This window comes from Anolis carolinensis, chromosome 2, assembly GCF_035594765.1.
Source record: "Anolis carolinensis isolate JA03-04 chromosome 2, rAnoCar3.1.pri, whole genome shotgun sequence".
In the NCBI taxonomy this organism is placed as follows: Eukaryota; Metazoa; Chordata; class Lepidosauria; order Squamata; family Dactyloidae; genus Anolis; species Anolis carolinensis.
In genome coordinates, this window is record NC_085842.1 from 147063673 (window position 1) to 147076134 (window position 12462).

At 39.8% G+C, this 12462-nt stretch overlaps 2 protein-coding genes across 2 annotated transcripts in view; one reads left to right on the plus strand and one right to left on the minus strand.

Moving 5' to 3' along the window:
• pgs1 (phosphatidylglycerophosphate synthase 1) overlaps window positions 1-12462 on the plus strand; it is an 80635-nt gene that overhangs the window by 49418 nt on the left and 18755 nt on the right. The gene's annotated exons all lie outside the window — the stretch shown is intronic.
• The window catches only part of dnah17 (dynein axonemal heavy chain 17), a 130752-nt gene that overhangs the window by 11256 nt on the left and 107034 nt on the right, over window positions 1-12462 (minus strand). The window contains exons 66-75 of the mRNA XM_062970774.1: window positions 12118-12322; window positions 11347-11511; window positions 10706-10846; window positions 10132-10302; window positions 7919-8041; window positions 5643-5836; window positions 3633-3781; window positions 3396-3523; window positions 2630-2857; window positions 289-480 (exon numbers count right to left, since the gene is read on the minus strand). Of these exons, the coding sequence (XP_062826844.1) occupies window positions 289-480; window positions 2630-2857; window positions 3396-3523; window positions 3633-3781; window positions 5643-5836; window positions 7919-8041; window positions 10132-10302; window positions 10706-10846; window positions 11347-11511; window positions 12118-12322 (1696 nt within the window). The remainder of the gene's footprint in view (window positions 1-288; window positions 481-2629; window positions 2858-3395; window positions 3524-3632; window positions 3782-5642; window positions 5837-7918; window positions 8042-10131; window positions 10303-10705; window positions 10847-11346; window positions 11512-12117; window positions 12323-12462) is intronic.

The following is a 12462-nucleotide window of genomic DNA, read 5'->3' on the forward strand; positions in this document are numbered from 1 at the left end:
TGAGTTCCAGAGAAACAGTTGTGTTGCGAATGATTGCTCTGAAAGCAGAGGCTCTGTTGGCAATGTCTGAAGAAGCATCACACACACACACACACCCTCCCCGACACCTCCAAACCATAAGATATTTTGATCAGTATTTCTCTGCTCAGGATCTGTGCTCTCCTCCTTGGAATCATTAAAACATGGTCAGATTAAAACCCCAGTTTCCTATTCCCTCCTAACCACTGAGAAATACTTGGGCTATTGATATTGCTTTGCTATAGAAATCATTACAAGCTAATTCATTACCTTCGCATTGGCTTCCAAGTAGTTGTATAGTACATTGATGGAGATGGTGAGATCTCCATTGTTAAATGGGTAGGACCTGTTCCATCCTTGGGCTCCAAATTTCCGCCGCTCTGCTACAACTGCGTGGAAGTAGCAGAGGGCAAAAAGAATGCATTTGAATTCAATTTCTTTGGTGCACATTTCAAGGGTATCCTAAAAGAAAACAAGGAAAGAAATAAGGAAGTCTGCTTCTGCAAGCCAGTTTCACTGGTGAAGGAGCCAGCAGTGGGGAGGGGGGCTTTCGACTTGTGCCATGACTGCCACCCCCTACAATATCATCACATCAGCAAAGGGACCTACACTGTGGTAATTTCAGGTAGTTAGCAGCCCAATAGCTCTTCCCAAAACTACTCAAAATGTAGCTGAGAGTTTTTTCACATCAAGATTTTCACTTGTTACAGAGGATACATGCAATTCCATCCTCTAAGCATTGCCTTCTTGTATTTTCCCCATGGTTCCTCTATCTTTTCTTAAGATCCTCTAAATTTTCCAGAAGAATGGAAAAGTAGCTGGTGATAGAGCCAGGCCACACTGGGGATGGCAAAGCTTCCAGACAGCCAGCTAATCAAGGGCCATTAAAGGAGAACGAATGGGTATGACTTCTCCTCTGGTGGCTGTAGCACCTGTTGCTGAGAAAATAGATGGTGCTGGGAGTGTGGGACTTGAATTTAAGTGCCAGCTGGGGCAATTGCTGAACTGCAGCACAGGTGGTGGAGGAGAGGGAAAAGATATTCCAAAAAATAGTTGGTCCATGCATTACCCTCACGACTTATTATTATTATTATTATTATTATTATTATTATTATTATTATTATTTTGGCAGAGCATAAATAGAGCTAGAGGAGCTGCCCCTATGATCTTTCCTCTTCTTCCCTCAGTGCCAGGGAGGAGGATGCAAGCAGAGAGATAGAGGTATACACATACATTGGCATGATGGAAGGATCACTGAAGAGTAGCAAAACCGCTGCTCTTTAAAGCAGGGCAGGGATCCCCAACAGCATCATTGGGGAAGACTGCTCTGCTTCTTCCTCCAGGGCTGCCAACCCCTGAACAAATAGAGAGGCCTTCAGGGACTGGGCTTTGAGGTACAATAGAGTCTCACTTATCCAAGCCTCACTTATCCAAGTTTCTGGATTATCCAAGCCATTTTTGTAGTCAATGCTTTCAATATATCGTGATATTTTGGTGCTAAATTCGTAAATACAGTAATTACAACGTAACATTACTGCGTATTGAACTACTTTTTCTGTCAAATTTGTTGTATAACATGATGTTTTGGTGCTTAATTTGTAAAATCATAACCTAATTTGATGTTTAATAGGCTTTTCCTTAATCCCTCATTATCCAAGATATTCGCTTATCCAAGCTTCTGCCGGCCTGTTTAGCTTGGATAAGTGAGACTCTCCTGTATTACAAAATAGGTGTATCACAGTTTAGTTCACTTTCATCATCATCTTTTGGCTTTTTATTTTATGAGTGATTATTTTTCTAATCTTTTTAGCATTAAAAGATCATTCTGTTTTTCTAGGTATAATCCTTTAAAAACGAAGGACTGGCATAGTGTTGTAACACCATAATGCTAGAATGTACGTTTTCAAAACAGAGGCTGGATGGCCATCTGTCGGGGATGCTTTGAATGCGATTTCTCTTCTTCTTGGCAGGAGGTTGGACTGGATGGCCCTTGAGGTCTCTTCCAATTCTAGGATTCTATGATTCTAACAAGATTTGCAAATGCATTTTGTCACTAGTTTTAGCCATATTGGTAAAATGGAGGTGGCCTGATTTTTTATGAAGTGTTTTTAAACATTTTAATTGTTGGATTTTAGGAGCATAGACACAAAATGCAGGCATTAAGCACTGCAGTGGTGTGGTGTTACAGGCATACACTTGTCTTGCATTAAATATACATAAATGGCTGGTCATTTTATTGCTAATTGTTAAGTTTTTTTTAAAGGGCTTCATAAAGTGTCTCTGATCACAATAGTTGTACTGAATGCTCAAGATCCAACAGAGAGGTATTATAGCATACCTTTCCACTAGCAGTTATGCTATACTTACACCAGGTTTGCTCTTATACAGGATTAAAGTGTTGTGTCACCTGTTGCATATCTGGAACCATAACATATTCTTCAATACAGAGATGGCAGAATGTGAATCTCCCAGATGCTAGGAATTAAAGTATGTGATCAACCCTTTTAAAGTGCCACTAGTGTTTCCAGGAAGATGGGATAAACCAACTCCAGTGCTTGCGTGATGGAGATTACGGAGTCATAGCATACCAGTAACAGCAAAGACAGCTTACCTGCGTAAAAAGATCCAGTGCTTTGTGTAAGTTGGCATGCATGCCTGTTGGAGGCTCATTGGTGATTTTAATGGCATTTTCCAAGAGCCCCTGGGGGATAATATGTGAATCTGGGCTGGGTGCAGGCTCAGCACTCATAAATACTCGGTAATCATCATGGCTCCCAATGCTGTATCGTTCAACCTTCTTATCCAGGGTGCCAAGCCACTTGGCTACCAGGTGTATGTTCTATGGGGTACACAAATGTACATATTATTTCCTACCACTGAGGTTGAACACCTGGTTCCCCCCATGTACTGAGAGCCCTCTTAAACGGTAGCTTTAGGGTTCTATAGTGTAAACCAGATGCTGTTTTAAGTTTGCCTTCTGTGCCCCATTCGTTGGCTTGGTTTCAAGATGTGTGGATGGAAAGGTTCTCCTCACGTCTGATTTGGAGAAATTTCCCCACACTCTTCCAGAAGGTTGCAAGTATCTCTGGATATTTCTGGACAGAGACTGCAACATGACCAGAGATAGTGCCAGTGTTGCATCTTGGTTAATTCCCTGAACACTCACCAGCCAGTATGTATGGGAGGCATTACTTGTGGTGGTTTCTATTTGGTTTCTAGATTACTGGGTGTGCATCTTCATTGGATAATACTGAACATTATTATTTTGCTAAGAAATGATTTACTTTTGAAAGGAAGGCAAGCATGGTCAATGCACCAGGTTTGCCTTCCTTTGCTTCTTTACAAAGCCATATGAAATCTCATTGCCATTTTAATACCTGAAGGATGACCCAATGCCCCTCTTCTGCAGCCACATCAAGAGCATTTTCTGCTACAACCTCCTGCCCTTGTCCTAGGGACACATTGTGGATTTTTCCATTGTCTATGGTGAAGCCAAGCTTCTGACCTAGGAGAATGAACATTTAAATGTGATATTCTTTCATTGCATCATTTTAAAAAACGTTCTATGTGCACTGCTATAAAGTACATGCATGGGAGAGGGGATACTGACTTACCTAGGGCTTCAACATCTTTTAAAGGATCAACACCAGGAGACAGAATGAAGAATATTGGTGTAGATATACTGCTTTCCTCATATGATTTGGAGAATTCAACACTTCGTCCTTCAACAAATTTACTTCCCATCTTCTCCTCCACAAAGTTCCTGAGAAAATCATATTTTGGGGACACAGTTAAGGAGGTGGGCAGGATGGATAGATAAAGTTCATAGTCCGTTTGTGCAGGCAAAGGGGATTTGTAAAAGAAACTAACACATTCACTCATTAATTTAAACTTACGAACTCTGCAGCCCAATCTTAAATTATCTGGGAGAAAATCCCACTGAAATAAGTGGGTTTACCTAATAGATACACATAATTAAAGCAAAGACACCAGTGCCTGAGAACTGACACCTTCACTAAGATTCTCTTGTTAACGCAGTACAGCAAAACAATTGTCATTCCTCAAGGCTTGAGAACAATTGACTTTATGCTAATTATATGCAGGAAAAACTATTAAGGAAGTTGTCAGTTTCTTGTTTAGGCATTTTTCTTTTTCGTGTCAGGAGCGGCTTGAAAAACTGCAAGTTGCTTCTGTTGTGAGAGAATTGGCCGTCTGCAAGGACGTTGCCCAGAGGATGCCCAGATGTTTGAAGTTTTACAATCCTGTGGGATGCTTCTCTCATGCCCCCGCATGGGGAGCTAGAGCTGACAGATGGGAGCTCACCTCGCTCCCCGGATTCTAACCTTCACCTTTTTGGTCAGCAGTCTTGTCAGCACAAGGGTTTAACCTATTGCGCCACCAGGGGTCCTTGTTTATAGGCAAGTTTCTAATGCTGTGGAGGGACTGCTCACAATAAGTGCAGAGAAAGGTTTTTTTCCCCAAGGTTGCTTCAAATAACCAAGATAGTTTTCATCTAAAAAGATGAGTCAGTGTGCTGCAGTGGTTTTAAGTATAGGACTAGAACTTGGGGGCCAGGGTTCGAAACTCCACTCAACCAAGGAAACCCACTAGGTGTCTTTGGGCAAATCATCCTCCCTCAGCCTAAGAATAGCAAAAATCTGAAGAGATCTGATCAAGAAAACTCCGTGATAAGGTGGCCTTCAGATTGCCATGAGTTAATTTGAAGGCACACAGCAACAACGGTGTAAAACTAAGATGGTTTGCTGAATAGTTGATAAAATGCAAATGCCCTATCTTTGTAGAAGAGTCCCCACTCAAACACACACCACAGTGCTAACACTCACTCTCATAATAACATGTTGTTCCAGTTTTTTTGAAACTGACTCATAATAATAATCCTTGTCCTAGGGACACATTGTGGATTTTTCCATCGTCTATGGTGAAGCCAAGCTTCTGACCTAGGAGAATTAACATTTAAATGTGATATTCTTTCATTGCATCATTTTAAAAAACTTTCTATGTGCACTGCTATAAAGTACATGCATGGGAGAGGGGATACTGACTTACCTAGGACTTCAACATCTTTTAAAGGATCAACACCAGGAGACAGAATGAAGAATATTGGTGTAGATATACTGCTTTCCTCATATGATTTGGAGAATTCAACTAGTGTAAAACTAAGATGCTTTGCTGAATAGTTGATAAAATGCAAATGCCCTATCTTTGTAGAAGAGTCCCCACTCAAAACACCACAGTGCTAAAACTCACTCTCATAATAACATGTTGTTCCAGTTTTTTTTGAAACTGACACACAATAATAATCCAATGTTATCTCTTAATTGTGGCACAACAGGCTTCAAAAACCAGACACATAGTCCAGATTAGGGTGAACACCTTTCCTGAGAGATCCAGCCCATGAGTATGCTGTATGTAGAAGGGACATGTTTGGCATCTGCCTTATAGGTGGAAAACTACCACTTTACATTTAGTTTTATGTTTCAGGAGAGAGAATTAAAATAAAATATCATGAGCAGCCAATAAATGATCATTACCACTTTTTTCTAATGTTGAAGTAACCCTCTCCTATATAGTATTATGCTGTGAGGAAGGAAGGCAACACGTACTTGACTGCATAGGTCATGCGATCCGGCCTCATGCATCTCATCATGCACAACTTTTGGAGGGCTGTCTTGTTCTTCCACTCTTTGGGAAAGACTTCTTTTTCTGGAGTCTCAGACTCCACAAATTTTTTCCAGCGCTTAGCAGAGCCTTCAATATCACTGTCCAAGTTTTTGAACTCATCCATGTCAGAAAGCACCTGAGAATAAAACAACCAAAGATATGGTGCTGAATATTCCTTTCCTGTCTATTTCCAATACATGAGAGTATGTCTTCATGAAGGATACTCAAGAGTATGTCTTCATGTAAAATAGCAGAGTCCTCTTCCAATCCCACATGCTCTCAAATGGAGCCTGCTTCCCAAGTAAACTATTAGCAATTTTTCCATCTCCTGGTGTGTTGTCCACACCCTTCTATCATCAGCTCAAATGATGACATGGGTCCAATTCCATTTTATGGTTGATGGCAAGAGCAGGGCCACGTGGAATATCGAAAAGGCAATATACTTCATGCTAAGAGCATCTCATTGTTACACATATATTAAAAATGTTCTAATTAAAAATTCTTTAGAGAAATAGGAGAGAGAAGGTCTGAAGAGTATTGCACTAGACCTGTAGTGGACATTAACTGAAGAAGAAGGCGGTCTGTCTTGCCCCTGAAGAGACCACACTGATGCTCCTTCCCAACTCCAGTATACCTCCTATAGGGGTGATTCTCTCCTAATCCAGCTCACATTTTATGCTATTTTGGGGTTTTTTGGTAGTATTTTAACCGATTTTCAGAAGGAAAGAAAAAGCCCCTTCACACAACACCATAAGATACAAAGAAGAAATAACACACACAAACCAAGCAGACATAACATAATCAAATTAAACAATAAATACAGAGACACTACTTCCTTCCCTCCCTTTGAGGTAGAGGTTCTTCCTAAGTCTCCTTGTGTTCTATTTGGTAAAAAGAGAAAGTTAAACATACAATGCCTTTTTGCCAATACTATCCTTGCTGTTGTAGTCATATACATAATTATTCTTGTAGGTTTATTGATTTGTACATCTATCGTGTTGAGAAGATACAGCTGCAGCATAAATTCTAATGGTAAAATACTATTAATTGTATTAATTGTAGTTCTTAACTCTTTTACAGTTCCATAACACATGATGGAGTGTATATTTCTCTTTCTCACATTTCCAACATAAGTCTTTCCTGGTTTTATATACAGATATACTTTAGTATAAGCTGACTCGAATGCAAGCTGAGGCACCTAATTTTACCACACAAAAAAACTGGGAAAACTTATTGACTCAAGTATAAGACGAGGGTGGGAAATGCAGCAGCTACTGGTAAATTTCAAAAATAAAAATAGATACCAATAAAATTACATTAATTGAGGCATCAATAGGTTCAATGTTTTGAATATTTACATAAAACTGTAATTTAAAATAATAATAAGACTTTAATAACATAAGACTGTCCAACTCTGATTACCTGTATATTTGAGTATAAGCTGACTCGAATATAAACTGGCCAGGATCCTCACTCAAGTATAAACCTGACTTTTGGCCCAATGCTACTGGCCCTGTTGTAATGGCCACACAGTGCTTTACTGTTTTAAATGGGGTATAATACTGGTTTTTAAGTGTGTTTTTACGATCGTTTGTTTTACTATATTTTGTATTATATGTGGCATTAATCTTGCCATTATGTAAGACCGCTCTGGGTCCCCCTGGGGGAGAAGAGCGGTATATAAATTAATTAATTAATTAATTAAATAAATAAATGAACAAACCGAGGGGGGCTTTTTCAGCCCTAAAAAAGGGCTGAAAAACCCGGCTTATACTCAGGTATATATGGTACTTTAGCTAGTAGCTGTGGGATTAAATATCATCCGTGGACTTTATAACTACGTATTTTCTTTAACATTGCTAGAACATGTAAAAATTGCTATGTCTTTCCAAGCTCTTTCTTGCTGTTCAGTGTCCTTCCAACATTTTTTGCACAGGTCAGCATATATTCTTTTATTAGTTCTAGTTCTTGTTCTTTCTGTATTCAAATGTTATATATTTTGGAAAATCCAGCTCATATTTTAAAATGTAAAAACAACTTGCATTTTAGGAATCCCACTGTTATCACTACTCTGGGCTTGGAGACAAAAGCAGAGTTTCCTAGACTTGGTTGTATTTCTACCAGAGCCATATGTTCCCCAGACTTTAATTTAAATGGTGACTAGCGAGTTCTTTTTCAAACACCCTGTATATTAGACTGGAAAAAACAAAAAACAAACCTTAATTCCACCCCATCCTTGCCCTAACAAGAACTCTACAGGAGAGGCTAGTCCAGCTTTAAAGGGAAAACGCAGGAGGAAATCAAGTTCCACTGGATTCACTTCTTTCTTCACCAGCAAGACCTGAAGAAGGCATGAAATTAAGAACATTAGGGCTCTTTGCACCACTTCCTGGGAATAAATTGGGTATCTTCTAAATGGATTTATAAGATCTGTCTCAAAATAGAAGACCTATACTTGTCCCTGCATCAAAAAAATAAATAAACCCAAATGACATTTTGCTAATCATACAATGTTCTGGGCTATTTCCATTCCCCTTCAATATTCCAAATTATTTTTTTCCTTCCCAAAAGGTGATTTAAAAAAAAACAAAACCCCAATACATTTGATTGTCGTGTGGGTTATGATCACCATGTGTGTGCCCAATCCCTTGTCCCTGACTATGTTCTGGATGTTTCTGCACTAATTTCTTTCTTCCCCATGTTCTAGCAGTGCCTCGGACCTAATATGGACCACATAGTGGTATCCCTAAGCATCAATTCTTCCCAAATCCTGGGGAGCAGTAGCAGATGTGAGCCTTAGGAAAAAAAGACAACTGACTAGAGGAGCAGCTGCTTGGCTCTCCAGAAGGTGTTGTGTTGTTAATGCAGAGTATGCTTCTCGGTGTTGACCTTACTTGGCCAGATTATGCTGTTTAATCTTTTTCCTAGGCTGCTGATTATATTGCTTTCTCTTTGTCTTTTTACTTTAACCTTCTGTGTCTGTATCTTTGCACTCTTATTACTTCTTCACTGATGAAGACTCTCTCCAGGGACATCTAAAAACATTTTTTTCCCTTTGGAGCACAACCGCAAATAGCACTCCATCCGCAAAAATTAAAGTGCATAGTACTTAAAGCCTGCTAGGTTATTTTGACAGGTAATGCAGAGCAGGTAATCCCACAAACACCTCTTCTCTTTCATGGCAGTAATGAAACAATATAATTTCTTAAAAGCCATATATTTTTTCCCTTTCATTTCAGCCCAAATCCAATGGCTGAGGTAGCAGAACCACTCCACCTAATTGCAGGGATGGCTCAGGCTCTTTCTTATTTTTTATTTTATAATTTCATTTGGACACAGCCTTTCTTCCAAAATGGGACACAAACCAGCTCATGTAAAGAATCAATTAAAAACATAACAATAAAATTTCAATGTAAGATCAGCAAATAATAAACAACATATCCCCTAAGAAGCCTCTCTACCTACACATTAATAGCCTTCTTAAACAAAGAGGCCTTTGCTGACCAGCAAAAGGAAGATGGGGATGGGGTTAGTTTAGCTCTCTGCAGAAAGGATTTCCAGAGGGTGGGAGCACCCACTGAGGAGGCTCCATCTCGTGTCCTCACCATGGAAGCATATGATGGTGGTGGGACAAAGAGAATTGCTATGTGCCCCCAGTGGCGCAGCAGATTAAACTGCTGAGCTGCTGAACTTGCTGACCGAAAGGTTGGTGATTCAAATTTGGAGAGCAGGGTAAGCTCCTGCTGTTAGCCCCAGCTTCTGCCAACCTAGAAGTTTGATAACATGCAAATGTGAGTAGATCAATAGGTACTGCTCCAGTGGGAAGGTAACGGCGCTCCATGCAGTCATGCCTGCCATATGAGCATGGAGGCTTAGAAATGGGGATGAGCACCAACCCCCAGAATCAGTCATGAGTAGACTTAATGTCAGGAGAAAATCTTTACCTTACCTTCAAGTAATTTTCAACTTAGGGCAACCCTGTGGCAATCCCATCATAGGCATTTCTTGGTAAGTTTTGTTCCAAGGGGGTTTGCTTTTACCTTCCTCTGAGGCTGAGACTTTGGTTTGCCCAAGGACACCACATGGATTTCCATGGGCAAATGGGGATTTGAACCCTGATCTCCTGGGTTATAGTCCAATACTCAAACCACTACACTATGCTGGTTCTCAAATAAACTTCCCACTATTGTTCTCCTGCTTTTACTTCCACTATTGGGTGAGCCTTACTCTCCTGATGAGTGCATCTGTCCTTTATAAATAAGTCAATAACCAGTAATCTTTCAGCTGTAATAACATGATGTCCAGCTAGTTATCCCATACCTCAACACAATTATATGTTGTGTTGCAGGAAAGGCATGTTCTGACTCTATCTCATCAAGACAAGCCCACAGGATCATTTATTTACCTTTCATTAGCATGTAATCATCTCACCTGAAAGGCAACCTGGGCTAGAAAAATAAGCTTGTCTCTTTCAAAAAGTCCCCGCGCTGTGTACATGTAGACTGAGTATGTGATCTCATCTGTTAGATTTATCACTCTGTGCTTCACGTCATCTGCAGGAAGGGTACGTTGAATGGCTTTCTCAAAGACAACACTGAATGCCTGGTCAGAAGATAAGTCAAAGCACAGATCCAAGATGTTTCAAATGGTCATATAGCTTCACATTTTATTAAACTATACAAATGTAGGGAAGGCATCTTCATCAAAATATTAATCAAGCAACATTTGGTCTTTAGGATGTCAGATGCATCTAGATTCTTTGACAATATGATGTAACAAGTTATTTTTCCTTGGTCCTTAATTATTCTTTACTATCATGGACATATTACAGTAGCCATGTTATTGCTGTCACCCATATATTTCACTGAGATGGTCAGACAGTCCACCATAAGGATTGCAGAAAGATTCCAAGCAAAGTAGGTTCTGTGATGGCTAAAGACAATCTGTCCTGATGTGCAAATGAAATCAATGGCCCATTCAAGCAAGATGTTTCATTGTTAGTTACCTTTAGTGAGAACTGATAGATAGGATTTATTTTGTTGAGGTCGTTTAGTATAAAATACAACAACGATGCTCTTTCTGCAGCTGGCCTGTAATTCTCTCTAGCTTCATTAATTTGCACTTCAGTAATCTTAGCCTCTTTCACCTAAAAAACTCAAAGAAATAAATTATTGATACACAAAGGACTTTTGAGTAACACTTTCACAATATACTTCTACAACCCCTTGCTGTACTGCCATCAGAGATGCTACCTAGTCCTCTTGGTGCCTTCAACCATGTTTAGATTCTTTAGTAATATACATAAGGACCTTCAGATTCTCTATCAAGCACTTTACAATTCTGAGATCGAATATTGCTGTTTTTACCTACAACAATCTCTGTATTTTATTGTTTTTAATCAGGGGTACTGTGAATTTGTGACATGATATTAACTGTTTATTGTTACATTTTGTTTTGCACTGTTTGTACTTTGCATGTTACACCTTGAGTGTTATGTGAGCCACCCCGAGTCCCTTTGGAAGATGGTGGTGGTGTATTATTATTATTATTATTATTATTATTATTATTATTATTATTATTATTATTATTATTATTATTATTAGCACTGCCCCAGTAGCACAGTGAAAGACAGGGGATCCCATTTACCTTCTCTTCTATCTCGTTAGCTGTGCGCTTGGTTGTCTCTAGGTTTTCCACCAAAGCTGTGTCCCCAAGGAAGTTTCCTGAGGCAGCAGAGAGTCTAGCCAGTAAAGAGTCCTCCAACTCCTTCAGGATTATCTTAAATTCATTCTGTTGCTTCGTGAGAGTAGCCTATAGCAGCAAAGAATATTGGGAGAGGAGAGGAAGAGTTGAGAAGTTGCTACACATTGGTGAATGCATCATCTTTTCTATGTGAAGGTGTACAATCTTCCCATGTGTTTCAGGCCCCATGCCTCCAAACAAGATAAATTGATTGCGCGTGGGGGGGGGGGGGCTCGTGGGACTCAACACATATGGCAAGTCTCCAAAAACCCTAATCATTTTGTTTTCAAAACTGAAAAGTCAGACCTGAATCTTTTCATCTCTCTATAGGTTCAATATTGTTGATAGATCCTTTAAATTTCTGACTAAAACTCACAAAAGACCTACCATCCCACTGATGGAAATTATCAGCCATCAGTGCCTTCCATAATATATTAGTGAAGCACAATAAATGGTATCAGCTCAGGTGGACACTGAAGATGGCTTGGAAATGCAACTAATAAAGTTTGCTTGGTTTGTGCCTCTTCTTCTATACCTTTGACAGCATTTGAAAGAACCCAGCATCAAGTCTCTTACTTGATCAGAAGTGAAAGAGACAAATGAAGGGGCGTTGGGGAGAATAGGCTTCTACTTGAAGCAGGGCATGCTGTTCCTTGTCTGGCATGAATAAATTACCTTCAGTTCTTCCAAGTCGGGCCTCTCCTTTGCTACCACAGCAGCTAAAAGTTGGTCCTCCAGTCCATCCCTGGTGACCAGAAAATTGATCAAGGTACACTGGGCTTGCATCTCTGGTTTGTAGTGAGGGTTGAAATACTTGGTATGTAGGATGAGCCGGAAGTTGGGGTGGTACTCCACCTCTTTGTCTCCTATCTTAATGTACCTGTGGATTAGGGTTTTGACAAGGGATGAGATATTGAACAAACCAGAAGAGAAATTTTCCAGTCTGCAGTTTCTCACATCATACTGATCACTGTAAAATGGTGTCAGCTTCTTTTATTTTAGCAGAGCTCCAGTGTTAAA